The following is a 19315-nucleotide window of genomic DNA, read 5'->3' as shown; positions in this document are numbered from 1 at the left end:
TTAGGCATCACCTTTTTTAAAACATCTTGAGGTTCATTTCTGATTGATTGCATACATTATTTTTTCTTTTTAACATCATATTATTTAAAGTGCATGTTAGAGCTTGTAGGAGTTTCCTTTTCTCTTTTATAGAAATTCCTTCTTTTAGCTGTTGGTGCAACACCAAATTTTGACAAAGTATATGCCTTTAAACCACAAAGAATCAACTGTCATTAGATTTTCTTCTCATAGTAACATGGCCATTTTTTTTTCTTCCAAGTTTTAGTAAAGCCACTGGATTTTAAACCACTCAGTTTCATTTATTTCTCTTTGGTTGGGTATAACAAAATCAACTGTTGTTCAGCTTATACCCTCAAGGCCCAGGAATGACTGGAGAATAATTTCGTATTTGTACAACATAGAAAAATATAGCATGTTGAAGGCAGGGTGACTAAGGTAAGAAAACAGAAGAGCAATGCAGATACCTACACCTTAATGAACAAAGTTCACTCTGCAAACCTTGAACCAAGATTTATGGTTTTCTGAGACACAGTGCAGGTTCCAGGGGACTCTCACTGGAGCAGGCTGGAGCTAAACAGCAGTGACAGCTGTTCAAGCACCAATGGGGAGCTGGACATTTATCACAGAATTGAGGAAGATGGATGAAGGGGAAAAACTTGGTAACAATGAATGAAATTTTCAAAGAAGCACAGAAACAAAACTTCCACTGAAGGCAACAGAAAACAGACACATCACTGACAGACATCCTGGCACGTACAGCTCTTTCTTCTTCAGGACTTCTATGGCAATCTGAAGGCAAACTGCAATTTAATACTGCCTTCCCTCAGAGCAAGTACTTTTTCATAAAAAAGTGAATAAAGCTGCCTAAAAATTGCCCCAAAATATTTATGAGTAGCCTGTATTTCTTATCGCTCCTTGCTCACTATCACAGAAGTATCAGCTTAGACCATCACTTACCTCATTAAAAGGTCTGTAAAATCAGTATGAAAATTGCAATCAAATATAATTATATATTCAAACAACTTTGTTCTCTCAAAGAAGTACATGTACTTTCTGTACCAAATTCTTGGTTCAATACTTTTAATTAATGTTACATTAATTCTCCTCCATGGCAGCCTTTTTAACTGTCATTTTTATACAATGTTTCCAAAAAGTATTCCTTTGATTAAAGATCACAAACGATTTAATTTTATTACAAGAAGAAATCCAATTTGCCACTTATTTCCTTAATAATGACAATAACTTCAGTGAGGCGCCCTGCCTTTCTGAAAATTGTCTCCTACCAATTCTGTTCCAGATAATGAAGTAAAATTAAAAGCAGAGTATTTGTAGTGGCTGCACCACCCATTTTTAACTTGCCTTTTGAAAATTTACTTTGTTGTATCATTAAGTGATAAGATGCTGCTTCAGACCAATACCTTCAGCCAGGCTGAACATATCAGCCAGGTTTCTCCACAACTCATTCAATGCCACCACTGCAGTTACCTGCCCATCTCACTGCACAAAGTATTTCTGATTCAAAGTAATTAACTTCAATATTTGACTTTCTGTCTATTGTAATAATTAGAGGAAGTTTTTTCTTCCTACTTCCTACTGTTCCAACTTCCAACTTCCAACTTCCTACTGTTGGCTTTGGTGGCCGCTTCAGAGATGCCATTTAGTAGAGCTCCCGGATCCTTCTCACAAGGAGTGATGACATTAGCACTAAGCCCTTTTCCTCCCTTGATAAACCACACTCCCCTCAGACAGTGTTCAGGTATTTTCAAGTTATTATTAAAAAAAAAAAAAAAAAAAAAAAGGAAAGTAGACAAATATTTCCATTAGAGTTTAGGGCTCAAGATAGCCTGACAGTATATACAAGAGATGTAGTAGCCTCTCATAGAATCATAGAATCATAGAATCACTAAGGTTGGAAAAGACCTAAAAGATCACCCAGTCCAACCGTTCACCTATTCCCAATAGCTCCTACTAAACCATGTCCCTCAACGCAACATCCAGTCTTTCCTTGAACACCCCCAGGCTCGGTGATTCCACCACCTCCCTGGGCAGTCCATTCCAGTGCCTGACCACCCTTTCTGAAAAGTAATACTTCCTCATGTCCAGCCTGAATTTCCCCTGGCGAAAGCTGCTTTGCACTTACAAAAACACACACAAATTTATATATAAGAAGCACATATTGTATCAAAGGTTAAACTACTTTACATGACAGAGTAGACTGGGGGGGAAAATCACTGTAACAGGACATCCATACTGCTGGTAGTCTTTTCTAGCCAAGCTTCAATACACCTTAGGCTTGAGGAAAGAAAAGTTGATTGACAAATCCCAAAGATGACAAGCAGAAACTGAAGCCCTAGACATGAAGATGCAGAAACAAAAGGCGAGAAGAAGCTGGCCAGAGTGCTGGTGGACAGAGTTGGCAGCAGATCAATCCAAAGACAAGGCCAGGCAGATCCCAATCCATTCAAAAGCAGCCCACTTAGGCTCTCTGGGCTGCACTGAGTAGACATAATGAATTAAAAGTGACAGCAGGAAGGAGAACAAAAAGAAGAAGAATAAATCACACAACAAATTCTGTAGTCACAATGAAGCAGTAAGTCCTGGAATAAAATGGAATCCTCAGCATATAGCAGAACTGAGCAGAAATACAATATCCCCCAGAGAAAAATTGCCATGTGCTGCTGCTGCTCCCTCTTTTCTGTCTTTGGACGTACAGTGTGTAAGCAAAGCAATTTAGTTCAGTCATAAGGCTATCTGTTCTCTGGAAAACTCCATCTGTAAGGAAGTCTCTCACAACTGCACTTCCTTTAAGGAAAGATGCTCTCTGTGAGCCTTATATCCTAAACAGGACTGTTAATGTGCCTATTGGAGTAGGTTTCCTTCAGGGGAGCTGCAGAGAATCACAGAATGGGTTGCAAGGGACCTTGAAGATCATTTGCTTCCAACTCACTGCTGTGATCAGGGATGAAGCACGAAGAAAATGATTACTGGTTTGGGAGTATGTAAAGCACATCTGGTTGAACAGAGATGCTTTCTGTTAGAAAGCCTACAAAGAAGTTTTCTACATATTGCTCCGACTGTAGAGAAATGAGGTCTGCAAAATTCTGAGAAAGCAACTTCAAATGGCTTCCAGATGTTCAGTGATAGACAAGCTCATTTCCTTAGATAAGCAGCTTCTTATCTGGAAAGTAACATAGAGAACTGGATAAGCTAAACAGAAAGAAGGAACACCTGTCAGAAGCTAGAGTGAACCACACACACACAGACACAATAAAATAGCAGATTAAGGATGAGATCACTGCATGCAGAAGGAATTTCTGAAGTCAGTATAAGCCTATAGATGAATCTATATACAGACTCACAAGCAGAAGCTTATCAAGCTACTGGAGCATATACAGCATTACATCACAGATGAGCTCAATCCAGCCCTGAACATCTTGACCTCCTCATTGTTTTTCTCTGAACAGGCTCCAACTTCTCATTTTGAGTTCTGTTTAAAGTGAATGGCCCATTATTGTCTGCAGTATTCCAATTTCAGCCCTGCCAAGGCTCTATATAATGGCATAATTATTCATAGCTGGTAGTGTCATCATTATTACCTTTCCAAACATACAAAGATGTGCCTGTACCACCCTCTGGTCTCTTGGGTTAATCAAAAACGAAGCATTTTTAATCCCTTTAATTTTGATATTTCTTTGTACTCTTATCTTTCTGTGTACCATAAGAGGGTACACGATAACAAAGAGAATCTTATTGTTAGCATTTCTATGAAATTCTATTAAAAGATGAGAGAGAAAAGATGACTCCAACCAAGACAGATGAGCAAGAGAATTTGCAAGAGAAAGAGTGGAAGGACCGTGTTTAAACTCACTCTAGGCACTTCAAATAGAGCATTTGTCTCACAGTCTGCCCCACTCTTGCTTTTTGTAAATAAAGTGAAGGTTGTAACCTGCTGTTTGCAAAACACTGCTATAGGGCACTGCCATGAAATGGCAAGAGCAGAGGCGGGACATCACTGCAGAACACATCTGGCACAGATTCAGAGTCTAAGAGGAAAGTACCCTGAGGCTTTTGCTGTAGGTCCAAGTGCAGTTTCTACTGACCAGGAGCTGTGAATTTCTGTGAATATACAGAGAAATCACAGCGTGTCACAGGTCTTGTCACTCAGGAGACACACAGAAAATCTGATTTGTGAGACTTCTTGCATAAAATCAGCGTCCTGGAGCTCTGCGCTGGTTAAGCTTATCCCTGTCATGTTGTTATTGTAAAATGCAGATCACAGAACTGCGCCCCAGGTCTGACCTCAAATGCCAGTTTTGATGGGTCTGAGAGGAACAGAAGTAGTCCTGACTTTTAATACAGTCTCCCTGATCCACTGTCATTTCCAGAATGTCATTCAATTCTGCAGCTATGCTCTTCATTTTGGTGTAATAAAGCAGCAACACTTTCTCAACTTCCATGAGCTTAATTTAATAGGTATCTGATTCATCTTACTTTACTTCAGCACACCTCCTGAAATTTGCCAGATCATTCAGAAGCTTTAATCCATCTGCTCTGCACTGTACTACCTTCCCTGTCCCAATACCATCTGAGCACTTAATTAACTTGGTGTTTACAGTTTCCTCCTTGTCAGTCATTACTTAAGATATTAAAAACAACAAGTCCCAAGATGAATTGCTGCATATTTGATACCTCACTCCATTATAAATTGTCTGCTTAAGAATTATTCACTGGTTTCTACCTGATAGTGATTTTTTTTTTCTCTTCATTTTAATATACTATGCAGTATTCTGCAGTATTTTGCCTAGAGAGGTGGCGGATGCCCCATCCCTTGAGATATTCAAGGTCAGGCTGGACAGGGGTCTGAGCACATTAACTAGCTCTAGGTGTCCTGTTCATTGCAGGGGAATTGGACTGGATGGCGTTTAAAGGTCCTTTCCAACTCCAACGATTCTAAGATTCTTATTCAGACAGTAATTCGATAAACTCTCTATGAAAAGATAGAATTGTAGCATCATAGAATTGCTCAGGTTGGAGAAGACCTTCAAGACCATCACGTCCAGCTGCAAAATAGTTTGGTTCAAGGACAAAAATGTAGCAAAAATGCTACTGATCCCACGACTCTAGGATTTTATTCTGCAGAATTGAGAGATACTATCAAGCAAACACGGATTATCGATTCTGTCCAAGCCTACTTTTTACTGTTTTTCCTGGTACGGCACTTACATTTGCAAGTAAGCAGAGCAGGACATAGGAAGTACACAATAGGTTAAATCCCAGTGCTCTAGGTTCTGTGTATCTACCAACAGTCATTCTTTGCCTAGCCCATTCTGTATCTATCAGCTGAGATCAGCACTCTGTTTCGCATACCACTTACTTTCTTTCTGCTTAAGGGCTTCCTAAGCAGTTGTGATTTTAACAAACCATAAAGTAAAAATCAGGCTGGCAGATGAATACAGAGATTCTGAAATTGCATTTATGTTTCTCCTCATGGCTGCATTCACCAACCATTTGTTAAACCATCACATATTTCTAATGCTATTGCTGCTCTATCTGCTGTGGAAGTGCGCAAAGGATCCAAATTAAAAATTACTCTTTCCCCCTTAGCAAGAACTTTACAAAGAGCACAAAAAGAAAGGATGAATGTGGCAGCTCAAGTGCTGTGCTGGGACTTAAAGACTCCAGACGAATCCAGTTCTCTGCCATACCTTCCCCAGGAAAACACAGGCGTTTCAGTTTGACACTGTGTGAAAGTATTTAATTTATACACAGGAATAATTCTGTTTGTTTCTCCAACACTGCAAAGCACTGCAACAATGACCTCATTAAAAGGCTGAGAGGCCTGGAGAAATATCTCTTACAGTGGTCATAAACCTCATCAGTATATAGATGACACTATTTAATAAGTAAATGAAAGGGAGGGCAACAACACCCAAAGGACTGTTTCTAGAATTCCCTTGCTTTATATTTTCTCTAGTGACAGTTTTATCTGCGGACCTCTCAGATACACGGCTTAAACTGATAGCTTCATATCTCATTGGAGAACTCTCAGCAAGCCAAACGTGAAAGAAAGGATAAAAATGACTTCAGATAAAAGCTTCAGTCCTGTAATTTCCCTGTGAATTCTGTTTCATCATTTTGGTTGACCTTACATGGCACTTGACTGAACAGGGTTTTTTTTAACCACTAGTGACCCAATGATAATGAAACCACACATAATTTAAAAGCACTTTTTTTTTCTTCTTTTTTTTTCTGTTTATAGCTGTTATGGATGATGTCCTTTGAAGTATCATCTATGAAGCCACCTTTGGTGCAGAGAAAAACAGACGCTCATCTTACAGAAATGAAACCCTTTTTTAAAATAGATGTTAAATATTTCAGTTGTAAGTCTCCACTTTTGACATCATAAGATGGATAGAACAGGGAAACAAGTCAAATTTAATTGGCTTTTAATTGCCAAAGTATTTCCACTCTGTGCAGATGTTATTCACTAGTGCCAGAATCTGAGTGCAGGGCTAAATAATTAATAACAGACAAAGTTAATCCAAGGAAGGGGGTTCATCTGTCCATGTATTGCTTGCACAGGCAATGAACAAAGGAATGGATTTCTTAAGGTCTAGTGATACTTCTTAGAGTTACTTGCAGCCAACCTGCTCTGTTTTGCTATCAAATGACTTCAGAAAGGCAGTCCAAATTTTGGTAACCACCGTTTACATCTGTCTCTTTAAGTAAGAGAGCTGCAATTCTACACCAAGAAAAGTGTACTATTAATTACTATAGAGCTGGTTCCCATTATTTGATCATATGAAAATAAAATGCATACTGTTAAAAACAGAACAAAACAACCCGCACATTCAAAAAGGAAATTGCTGCTGCAAATGGGGCAGTGAAAGTTAGAGTTTCTCACCTCAGAAGTGCCTCTTCTGCTGACTCTGAAAGAGGGAAGCAGGGACTGAGCCCTTGGGGACAGCCCTTCCGCTGCAATTTACAGCTTAGAAGGAGATGCTCAAGTGCATGCTAATGGCTCCCTGGATGAGAGAAGCCTTGGGGACACCAGGCTCAGCCTATTTTCTCCAGGGAATATAGAGCTCAGCAAATAAATTAGCCAGACATTCCTTAAACCCTCAACCCCAACAGAAGACAGAAGGATCTCATGTTGTCAGTGTGTATCAGCACCTCTTGCCTGTCACATAAGTGCCTACAAGCTCTCATTACAATTAGAACCTTATAAAGCTGAGCAAGCTCATTAAATTCTGTTCTGCTGATCCCATAAGGTAAACCTGTTTGTTTGAATTAAGGTGCCTTTCTTCATGTAACGTGTGGACCGCATGCAAAATAGAAAGCTGCATCTGTCTCTCCTTTCTCCCTTCTCTCCCTTCCTCCTCCCACTCAGATCACACAATATCCAGCAGCATTCCACTTCCTTTCAAGCCCTTCAGACACCAAATTCAAATACACAGCTTTTTCTTAAGTTCATCAGCAATTCTGACACATGTGAGCTGAAGCAAAATTTCCTGGCCTCTCTTTGGCACAAAGCAGGGCTGATAGATAAGCAAGAATGTAATGACTGTCTTTCACCAAAAGTTTTCTCCTTCTGGAGGGAAAGCAGTACAGTATTTCACTTGAATGTAAGTGGAACATGTAACCAGAGATTTTTACACTCCCCAGATCAGCCATGATCTTTCAGTACAGCAGCACCTGCCCTTCCCACTCAGAAACACTGGCACAGCCACTGAATTGTCTACAGAATCCCTTACCTAAATGTTTTGGGCACATTGTAGCCTTTTTTCCAGCTTATTCTGAATTTTTATGGAGAGCTTGAGTTTGGTTCACAGCTCTCACAGATGTGGTCATGTATCAGCTTGAATGAAGTGTTTATTCCCTAGATTTGAGCAAAATGAGTGAGATCTCTCCAATACACTTCAAACTCCTACTGATGAAATGATTAGCAGAAAACTCACTTTGAAAACTTTGCAGTGGTAGGAGATACTCTTGATACATTCTTAAGATCACAGTTTCATCTTTACAGTGCCCAAATGCCCAGAATAGCAAGTTTATGACTCCTTCACATGATGAAATTACATGCACATGACTTGTCTCATCCCAGTTAAAGCAGCACAATATGGCCCACACACACACACAGAAAATATGACAAATAGTTTCAAAGTCTTTTGAGATTTCTGAGGGGTTGTAAGTACCCTTATTTTGAAGACGACTCTGCAAATAAATGGTCACATTTCCAATGCTGTTCACTTACCCATGTAAAAAAGGACAATTCAGCCTATTTGAAAGAACTTCAGAAATACCTTAGCGAAGTGGCAGCAGTATAATTAAGACATTCAATTTTTAATGGCGATTTATCTAAAACAGGATGTAATTCCATCGTAAACATTCCAATCTAAGAAAACAACACTATAGAATCACAGACTCGTTAAGGCTGGAAAAGTCCCCTAAGATCACCATCACCACCATGCCCACCAACCACATCCCTCAGTGCCACATGTGGCACAGTGTTCACATTTTTTTTAACATCTCCAGGGATGATGACCCCACCACCATTCTGGGCAGCCCATTCCAGCATCTAACCATTCTTTCTGAGACGAAATTTTTCCTGATATCCAACCTGAACCTCTTGTGGTGCAACTTAAGGCCATTTTTTCTCATCCTATCACTGTTACCTGGGAGAAGAGGCTGATCCCCACCCCACCAAAACCTTCCTTCAAGGAGTTCTGAAAAGCAATAAGGTCCCCCCTGAGCCTCCTCTTCTCCAGACCGAACAATCCCGCTTCCCTCACCTGCTCCCCTTAAGTCTAGTGCTCCAGACCCCTCATAGATTCACTGCCCTTGTCTGGACACACACCCAGACCTCGATGTCTTTCTTGTATTAATGGCCCAAAACTGAACACAGTTCTCAAGATGCAGCCCCTCCAGTGCCAAGTATATCTAGAAGTTATTTTATGCCTTAGAAATATGGTAAACAGTGAAGGGAAATACACAGCTATTACATCATGACAAAACATCATGAGGCACAGTGCCTTATGAAAGCAAGAGGCCAGTGCTGAGAAGCACTCAGACGTTTGGCCTCACTTAGGCAATTGAGTATTTTAGGACAGGACACATTGATAGGACACAGAGAGCACTTACACTGTACAGGCTGTAGGACAGGTTACAGTCTCCAAAATGTTGAATCAGAGTTAGGGCAGCAGGACTGACCCTATTCCCATGTATTTTTTGGAGCATGAAGCAATTTTGCTTTCAAAAGGTTCTCGGAGGAATGAGGAAACTTCCTTGTGGAGTTTGGCTTTAAATTATTTTCTACCATGCACAAACTTAATTTAAATTTCATATTACAGATACCGTGACAGCAATGGATAATTAACACATAAAGTGCTACATGAAAACTATTAGGCTTTAAAATAAATGATCTCAGTATGTCTTCTTTCCAGTTTGTGCCTATAACTCAGCTTCTGCCATTGCTTTGAGGGGAGAAAAAATGTCATTACATTTATGATACCAAGGAAGAAGCACTGTGAGGCACCTCACTCAGCACATGCAATGCCTCACTTTAGCTGCAGACACTTACACTAGTAATTTTCTGTCAAATCTATAACCCACACACTTTTTTCATTAGAAAACAGCCACCAGGATCTCTGAGTATCACTCAATTTATCTTCCCTATGCAATAACTGTACAAATCTTGTATTTAAGTTGCTGTTGTGTTAGGATTTATCTACTTCAGTCTCCAGTACTAGTCACAAGCAGCTTGAGCTAGCTGATTAGGCAACACTTAGAACGGATTTGGCAGCTAATATCACGGGCTGTTGCTGCTCTGCAGCTGCTAACAATGTTTTCCAGCTGCTGGCTGTCTGGCTGCTCAAAAACACTTGTGCTTCTTGCAAACCACTTGACGTGGATGTAGAAGAATTTTCCTTTGGGCAAGACTGGCCTACTAGGCACCATCTCCCAGGAGCCAACTCCTGTCCCAGTGACTGAAGATAATTAACTGCTGCAATAACTTACTATGGGATGAAATGAGTTCTCTATCACAGCCAGTTTTTAAGACTTGAGAGAGACTTCTGAGCAAAGTTCTAGCCTCAAAGCTGAAGCACGTTTCTCAATGAAGTGTGCTTGATGTATGTGTTTGCTTGACGATGCTCAGTCCAGCGTGGCCTGGTAGACATCCCACAGCCCAGAGCTCCTATTCATTTCTCAGAGAAGATACAGGATGGCTGTCAGATCAACATGGGCACTTCTCTGCTTCTGATTAGCACCAAGAGCTTCAAGTCCAATACTGCATGAAAAATAACTGTGTAGTATCTCACGTACATAAAGGAGCCTGGCACTCAGAACTGAACCACTCCATCAGTGCTTACTGTCAATATGTTGATGAAACTGAAATTTAGGCTCATGTCCTGACGAGAAAAGAGCATCCCTGTCAATTTTGTGAAAAACTGCAAGCTTATCTCTTTTGGCTTGAATATTCATGTTCTCCTTTGCTCTTACACAGAGCTTATACTTGCTCTGCTACCTCTGGGGCAGCACCAGTGTGTTCTGTTTTCTGAAGCATTAAGTGGTTTGAAGGGGACTGGTGGTACAGCTGAGACTCTGATCTCATAGCTTTCCTGCTTCTTCAAACCTTGTTTGGGCAAGAGCCAGAACAGAGCACTTTTCTGCCCTCCTTAGACACCAGGAAATACAGTTTTTGTTGTATCTTATATAAAATTACATGAAATACAAAGGAAGACACAGTAAGCAGCTCCTTTTTCCTTTCCAATTTCTTTAACATCTTTAGGGGCATAATATTGTCCATTGTCCTCTTTATTCTAATTGGAATTCACATCTTTCTTTTCTCTCCTTTTCACTTCTTTGTTGTAACTGGAATTCACATCTTTTCCTTTTTCACCAAGACCAACAAAGCACCTACAAAAGATGCTGGCTCCTTGACAGGTTCTATGTGAAACTCAGCTTCAGCGGTCACATGCTGAAAGCAAGAGGCCACAAATTAAATTGCTAATGTGCAGGTAGGTGTATAGGAGTGAATGAATGAATCTTTCCTTTTGTTCATGGACTTAAGGAGGAAATCACTACTGTCAACAACCACGATAAGTTCGTATTTGTTTTTCTCCCTCAAGAGCCCAGTGACTGGATTTCTGTACCTACGGTAATTGTGAAACTAATTTTTTTCAACTACTGTAAATCATTATATTTAAAACTTTGATAAAACTGGATATGGGGCCAGAAGGGATCACTGAAACTCCCTCTTGCATAATGAATCAAAGAAGCCTACTAGTATTTTATGTACCAAACTACTGTCACTTCTATTCGAGCTACGTAGAAAAAAAAACTTCCTTCCAGATATCTGGTGGCAGTTAATTTCACATAGTCTGGCACTGCTGCTCAGTAGAGGGCAGATAGATATTAATTAAATCAACAGGGTTCATCAAGGACTGTGCTCATGCTCCCAAACAGCAAAATGAAAACCAGTTGCAACATTCTGTCTTCTGCCATTCAGTTTAAATAAAACAATCTCCTAGGTATTTTGAAAGGTTTAGGAATCTTTTATTTTCAGTCAACCCTTCTCCCTTCTCAACTGGGAGCATTGCAATATTTTGCATAAAGCAGATCATGCCTGCTAATGAGCCACAGCTATGCTGTGATGAACAGAGCTAAGTTGAACTTGAAATGTAGATTGCTTAGTACTCAAAAGAGAGTATATATGCCCACAAAGCATCAACTTTGTATGTATGTTGCTCCACCAAATTCTCAGAAGATACAGGTTTCTCCCCACATCTCTACTTCTGAAAGATCTGTACTTGTTTCTTCGAAGTTTCTTCAATTTCAAGTTAAATCTGAACAGCAAAATTCCCTTCTACTTTGAGGGGACTCACTGCCTCTACACTGTTGGTACTTGAACTCAAGGCCTTTGGAAACAGAACAAAAGTGTCTTTATGTTGCACTAGAACTTACTGGGGCACTGCACTGATACTATAAACAAATAAAGCCTCTGTCTCAAGAAATAGATGACCCATATTTGAATTTAATGTACCATTATAAATATTGCAAGATATCAAGCTGTCCTTGCTTGATATTATGTGAATATGTCCACATTTCTCTTTGTAGCTCAAACATACAGAATGAATTACAGTTCTCCTTCTTTCCTTTTTCCTTCTGGTTTCAAGAAAACCAAGCCAGTATTTGCATTTTTATTGACACGATTACTTCTACAACATGATTTTTGTTTTTATAAACAGCTTCCAGCCTTTATCCTGCTGTCACTGTTGTTTGTGCCATTTGGTAAAAATCCCAAATTACAAGAAAATATCCTTCTCTTACAGTGGCGATTTTGTGTTCATGCAACTCAATTCTGCACTGGACAACAAACTGTACAGGATAACATAATACGGTCAAAAGGCCAATGTAAAAAAAGGAAAATGGGTGAAAGGTTACAGCCAAAAAAAACCCTACAAACCACTAAGAAAGCACCCTAAAACATTCTTCTTTATAAACATGTTGAGCTTATTTAAATGTCACCGCTGATTCCTTCAGCAGGTATCTTTTTTTAATCACTTAATCAATCTAAATGCTCTGAGTTCCCTGAGACTCAGGCTTACTGAGGGCTCAGTGTTGCTGTGAGACAGTCAGCTTCCAGCCTGCATTTTGCAATAAATCTTGGAGCGCTTCTAAAACAGAAGTTTTCACGCTTGGAGCACTCAGTACAGTACACAAAGCACTGTACTGCTTGTGTGGGCACTACTGAAAAGCTCCTTCACTTGGTATCTTCCTATGTGATTTCAGCAATATAGGCAGACCATGTGTTTTTGTAGCTGGAAACAGGATGAATACTATTTTATATCAAAGAGCCAAAGGCACAAATCAGAAAAGACAGCAGAAGACCTGATTCCTATTTCTGGTGTATTTCTATTTCTGTAACAACATAGAATACCTTTTGTAAAGCACTTCACAGAAACCCAATTTTAGAAAATCACTGTTAAATTTGATTCCTTTTTTTTAAATTATAAAACTTGCCTTATAATGAAGAGTGAGTGACAAAGGCATAAGTCATACTCTTATCCCTTGCACAACACCAAGGAAGATGTTGCCTTTGCTTCTAATGTGAACTGAACTGGGTTTCTAGGACACGATCTTGCTGACTACTCCTGAGTAATAAATCTGGGATGCAGGGGAACCTCCACATATATGATGTTTATGCACTGTAACCTCCAGGAGCCACATGCCAGGACTCATTGCTTTTTCTGGTTAGCCACAAATTACTTTTCTCTCTAAAAGGAAAAACATTCTCAAGACAGTTACAAATAAGATAAAACATTTATTTCTGGGGTATTTATGAAATTTTAGAAGCTTCTTGGCTCCAGCCTCAGGCTGTAGTAAATTGGCACGAATCCATCACAGATCCATTATCATTAAAATGAGCAGCGATTGGGAGCCAGATGGCACAACAGTTCAGGGCACTCAGTTTCAGCCGCCTATTTGTCTAGACTGCTCCATGATGAGAATTGAATAACATCATTTGGCTTTGCTTGAGCTAAAAATTTCAACACCTTAACAAAGATGACCTTCAAAGATATATATTTGAGCCTACATATATATAAAGGTAAGGGTTTGGAATTTTGTTTTTTGTGACAAGAAAATGACCAGTATTTTGGTACGTGCACACCAAGTCTACCTTAATTTATGAAAAATATATGCCAAAGAAAGGCTTATAAGTTTGTGACAGATGGAAATTACATATTTTTGGAATACTCTTTTATATTATTATACCTTGTAGGTTCTAAGTTCTTTTTTTTCCTCCAAAGTTCAGCATCTTGTCATTTCAGTTAAATACTAATACAGTGTTCAGCCTCAGTCATTTTTCAATTATCCATAAAGAAGTACTGCTATTTCTGTATACGAGCATTAAAGAAATTCCTCTCCATGTTTCTTAATTAAAAAAAAAAAAAAAAAAAAAAAAAAAAAAGAATGGCACAGTTTTAAAAAGAGAGCATAAGCTGTTATAGAACTTTGCCCTGCAACAAAGTTTTGCCTATTTAATTTGTTCAAGAGCAGGTTGTGTTGTTAAATGACCTCTATCCACTCATACGGAGGTATCACTTTCTGTAGAGCTTCCTTGTTTGGCAGACAGTGGTACAATGAAATGGCAGATTGGAAACTGATGCTAAAGAAATTCATGCTATACATACATGCAGCAACTGAAGCAAGTGGATCTAAAGGTTTACGATTTTTCCTGTTTTAATGTCTCAATTTGAAGATTAGATGTCTTTCTAAATTTATGATCTGATCGAACCTTGCTGCAGGGATTATCAGGCAATGCTCTATTGCTCACGTTAAGAAGGGACACAAATTAGGTAGAACATAACAGCTCCTTCTGTTCTTAAAATCTTACAGTGGTGAATCACTTTTCCACCAAACCACAGAAGATAAGAATGAATATTTCCAAGGGGAAAAAAAAAAAAAAAGCAAATAATTCCTCTAAAAAATCACACACATATTTGAGGACCTTGGTAGTATCTTGAAAATAAAAAAAATGCATCTGCAATCTCAAAAGTCACTTTTGAGAAAAAAAGAGAAATTTGCTGAAAAGATTTAGCGCCAACAGCACTTGCGACCCATTCCTCACAAGCAGAGTTTTCACAGAATAACAGAATGGCTTGGGTTGTAAAGGGACCTCAAAGATCATCAAGTTCCAACCTCCGTGCTGCAGGCTGGGCTGGGATGTGGACCACTAGAGCAAGACATCAGACTGCCCAGGGCCCCATCCAGCCTGGCATTGAGAACCTCCAAGGATGGGGCACCCACAGCTCTGGGCAGCACCTCACCGCCCTCTCAGTGGAAAACTTTCCCAACATCTAATCTAAATCTCCCTCCTTTTGTTTAAAGACATTCTCACTTGTCCTGTCACTATCTAACATGTAAAAAGTTGGATTTCTTCCTGTTCTATAATCTTCTTTTAAATATTGGGAGATTACTGGAAGTTTTGTGCAGCGTTGGCCTCACTCCTGCCCTTGTAACCTACCAACTTAACTCCTAACTCTCAGACTTAAAACATTTCTCCTCGTGTTTTGTCCTTCCCTTCTGACAGACCAGCTAAAGTCAAGGTCAAATACAGTCTGACAGTGGAAATCAGCATGGTGCCAGTCAGTAACTTAGGAACACACTGCTGGCTAAGCTCAGTGCCGCATGCTGGATCTGATTAACGGGCATTACAACATTTTCAAGCCCAACCTTCTACAGCCTGTGTTAGTACTGCAGCATTTTTTGCATTTTATGAGTAATTTAATGTGATAAACAGTATGAAACTCCTGGGCTATGCAGGCAAACAGGCAATGTACAAACTAGATTTCAACTTCAAGAAAACTCCTGTGGAAATACCTGAAGAGTGATATTTTTAAAAGGTCCTTTAAGAAATTTACGAGTCTTAGTGCTCGCTGTCAAAGTGACTGGTCAGGATAAGACTCACTGCAACAAGTTCAACTTGTTGATACACCTGACTGTGTTTGTGTTTGTGTGGCCCACCTCAGGGTCCACTGCAGGCTCGTGGAGGTGAGGGAATGAAGGAGAAAGCTGCAAGCACATCTGCAATTTGGTTTCAGGGCTGAGGATCTTCCCAGGTGGTACCATTTGGAGGCTGACATGAGACCCTGCCTGCCTGGCTGCCCACAGTTGCAGGTTTATTCTTCAGTGTTCAGAATGTCACTTCCCACAGACAGGAATGGTTTCATGTCAGCTAGGAAACAGATTTTCTGCACCAAACATTTTAATGTGGATGGAGAGTTTCCTGATGAGGTGCACAAGGGGTCCAGTAATGTCCAGTTTCATCTTCTGAAGCTCACTTGAGGTATGGATAAGACTTGCCTGGACTGGACTTCTCCTCCAAGTTCAGTAACCTATGTAGTACAGTATGTTTCATTGTGAAACTCCTCTGCAGGCATTTATGGGAGAACATACTCCCATAACTCTTCCCTAATAACTGCAGTTTTCCCAAGACACAGTTGCACTGTCATGTGAAAGAAGCACATGATGATGCTGTACTCCCACTCTGCAAGCTCAATATGAAAAGTGCTGGTGTAGTGCTCCATCTAAGCCCATGGGCTGCACTGATAACAAGTGCTCAAGTTGCCATGCTAGTTGTGGACATACACAGCTAAGCCAAGGAAGCACTGAGATGTGCAAAGTGGCTTTTTCAAGCTTGAATCTTTGTAAGCTCTGGGTCCTCTATAACCTGCCTCATGTGTCAGAGCAGGTATTCAATTTAGTCATCAACAGCAGAATAAATTCAGACAAACACAAGGGTCATCAAAAGATCTAACATTTCTTCCTGCATCAACCAAGACTGCAAAGTACAACTGACATATTTACCTAAAAAATTCAGAACAATGTGTTTGTATATGCTAGAAAAGTACTTCCTAATCTTCCAGTGCACAGACATCTAGGAGAACAAACACATACTCAAAATTAACATGCTGTTTCATGAGATGGTCATGATCTTAATATAACAAGAACATAAGTCAGCCTAGAAGACAAAGCTTCTACCTCTTTCGAAACTGATGGATTATACTTGGCTCATTTTGCCTTTAATATTTCTACTGTAACTCTGAATATCCTGGATGATACTGATCACCTTCCTTTCCCACCTCCTTCTTTTGGCATATGTCTCTCAAATACGTGCAAACTTTTGCTCATTCTACCTACTAAACCTTGCTCATTCAGGCTGTTCATCTAAAACATTATTGTAATTGCTCTTCTATTTTTAACCTTCCATATCTTTAGGTTATTCATAAGTGTTTGAGGTTTCATCCTGTGTTCCACAATAAGGTCACATTAAAATGACCTTACTGCTCAGATCCTTACATAGTACAAATGATGACTGCTTAGCTGAAGTCAAGGAACACTCATTTATGAGATGTGTCTGTTAATTATCTTGATTTCTGTTGACTGATCTTTTAATAAAAATGAGCACACTGAAATGGGAATAAGACAGAATATATCATGAAGATGAACATTTTCTACCTTGCCGAACACAAGGATTTCACTTGAAAAAGAACCCCCAGGGAAATTAGGACATGTCAACAGTATTCAACTAGCTTGTAAATACACGATAAATTTCTGTAAGCAAGCAAGCAAATATGCATGGATTAATGATGCTATAAGCAGAAATCTATTGTTTGTAACAACATATGCAAAATTTTCTATCAATCAAGTGCTGAAGTGTGACTCATTTTTTGCATTATGGGAATCACTCAATCTTCCCAAGTAATATGGCTGAAAACGTTTATCATTTCATATACAGGCCCACTTAAGTTCAAATAGCTCCATGTATGATCTTGAAAGAGCTGTAACATGGACTGAGCAGAGAAGAACAGATACTCATTCCCCCACAGATTTGATAATGTTAGTCTGCTGCACTTGACAACAATATTAGCAATAAATTGCATATGAACATGGAAAGTCAGGTAGCTTGTGAATGATTTGTACAGAGGTAAGGAGGATAAGCTTCCTTCTCTGGCCAGTCTGACAGCGTCCACAACATGAGAGAAAACATTTAAGCTAAACTAAGCTTTTTACTACTATGGAAAAATTACTATTCTAGTGCTCCTACAGGTGAAAGACCAAGGTAATAATACATGGAAGTCCTAATGAAACAAGCAGAGCAGACAACTTAAGGTATCTATCTCCCAGAGACTCATATATTGTACCTCCATGATAGTCCAGTAAAACAATAACAATAGGTGATGCAAAAAATAGAACTGGGGATAGAATCCTTTCACCCTTGAAGTCAATGCAAAAGTTTCACTGTTTTGGGAATAGGGATTCACCTGAGTGCTTTTATTTTCCAGTATTTACAGTGAAGAGGTGACTAGTTCACAGCACTCAGCTCTTCTATCTGCTGTATGCTTTTAAAAAAGTTATTAGATTTTAAGAGCTGTATTTAGCAAGTAGCTCCACTGGCTTCTTACGTATTACAGGAACCAGTTAATGATTAAAATAATGATGATTGAAATGAATAATTTTGCTGATTGCCATCATTGTTGCTGGCTTGTCTCCAGATATTTATATTTCCTTTTCCTCCTTCTGTTCATCCCACACAATCTTCCCTCCATGGCTCACTGTGGCCACAATTAATGTGAGGACTACTTCTTCTTCTTCCTTCCCCTCATTGCTTTTTTCCAAAACTTTATTGAAATTCACAGTTTTTTAAAAATAATATAGCAAGCAGTGCTTATTGTTTCATTCAAGTATGTCATTTAAGAGAAAGAGACTGAATCAATACAATTACACAATGAAAAAACACACAACGCAATTTTTTTTGTTTTGCCTGCATGTATATCAATAAAAAATGGCAGCAAAAAATATTTTCTAGAGCTTGTAGTCTTCCTGAGGGGGCCTGTTAAAATCCAAGGGAATCTGTCATTGCAAATGATGGAATCCCAGATGAGAAGAGTGGGGATTAGCCTGACAAAACATCTGCCTATGTCAACACGCAGTGCCAAGTGAAACAAAGCTACACCAGACTGATCCAGGCAGCTTAATGTCTGCACTCTGCCACCACCTCCCCCTGACAGCTAGGCATGCTTGCAGAGAATGTCTGCTTCTTCCTGACACTGCTGAAAGACTGAAAATCTCAGTGCAAGTGTGGCTCTGCCTTAGCACAGCTCTGCCTTAGCACTTTGCACCAAAAGTGCTACGAATGCTTTGCCCTCCTCAGCTGCAAAGAGGTAAGGATTATAACTCTGACAAGACAGTGTTACTTACTTGGGATAGCACCTCTGCTGAAAGATGGGCAGAATCTCTGCATCTTGATTTGACTGTAGAAGCAGTAAATCCCGAAATCTTTCTGTCAGGACAAAGAAAAAAAGAAAACAAACCCAGACTGTGACTCTGCATTTTATGTTCAGGCTACCAGTAAGCAAGCAGTAATACGAGTGAATTCCTTTCTGCAGCACTGATAATTAGCAAAGGGCCAAGCTATGTTTGTAGTGAAGAAAATCTATATATTCACACAGACAAAACTCCTAAGACTAGAAATCACTCTTTCCTGTATACTCCTTTACTAGTATTTTAAAATGTTTTGGTTTTTTATTTCCATGTAATGCTGAATTCCAATAGTACTCTGAAGTTTCTGAGGTCTGCATATAGGACTTCTGCATATCATACACAGCAAGAAATTGTCCCTGCACTGAAGAGACCAGTCTAAACACAAAGGAGGAACAACTAAGAATTCAACAAGCACTCAAAGATCATAGTAGTCTAAATGAATGTAAATTAATTAATCAAAATTAAATCAACATGTAAGTCCTTGAGT

The 19315-nt window shown here is 39.4% G+C and overlaps 1 protein-coding gene across 2 annotated transcripts in view; it reads right to left on the bottom strand.

Annotated features, from left to right (window-relative positions):
- NOX4 (NADPH oxidase 4) overlaps positions 1-19315 on the bottom strand; it is a 105554-nt gene that overhangs the window by 20705 nt on the left and 65534 nt on the right. For both annotated transcript variants that reach the window (XM_048940139.1, XM_048940147.1), the window contains exon 13: positions 18766-18847. In XM_048940139.1, the coding sequence (XP_048796096.1) occupies positions 18766-18847 (82 nt within the window). The remainder of the gene's footprint in view (positions 1-18765; positions 18848-19315) is intronic.

This window comes from Lagopus muta, chromosome 1 (assembly GCF_023343835.1).
Source record: "Lagopus muta isolate bLagMut1 chromosome 1, bLagMut1 primary, whole genome shotgun sequence".
In the NCBI taxonomy this organism is placed as follows: Eukaryota; Metazoa; Chordata; class Aves; order Galliformes; family Phasianidae; genus Lagopus; species Lagopus muta.
Note: the sequence above shows the minus strand (reverse complement) of the source record. Positions and strands in the feature narration are given on the sequence as shown.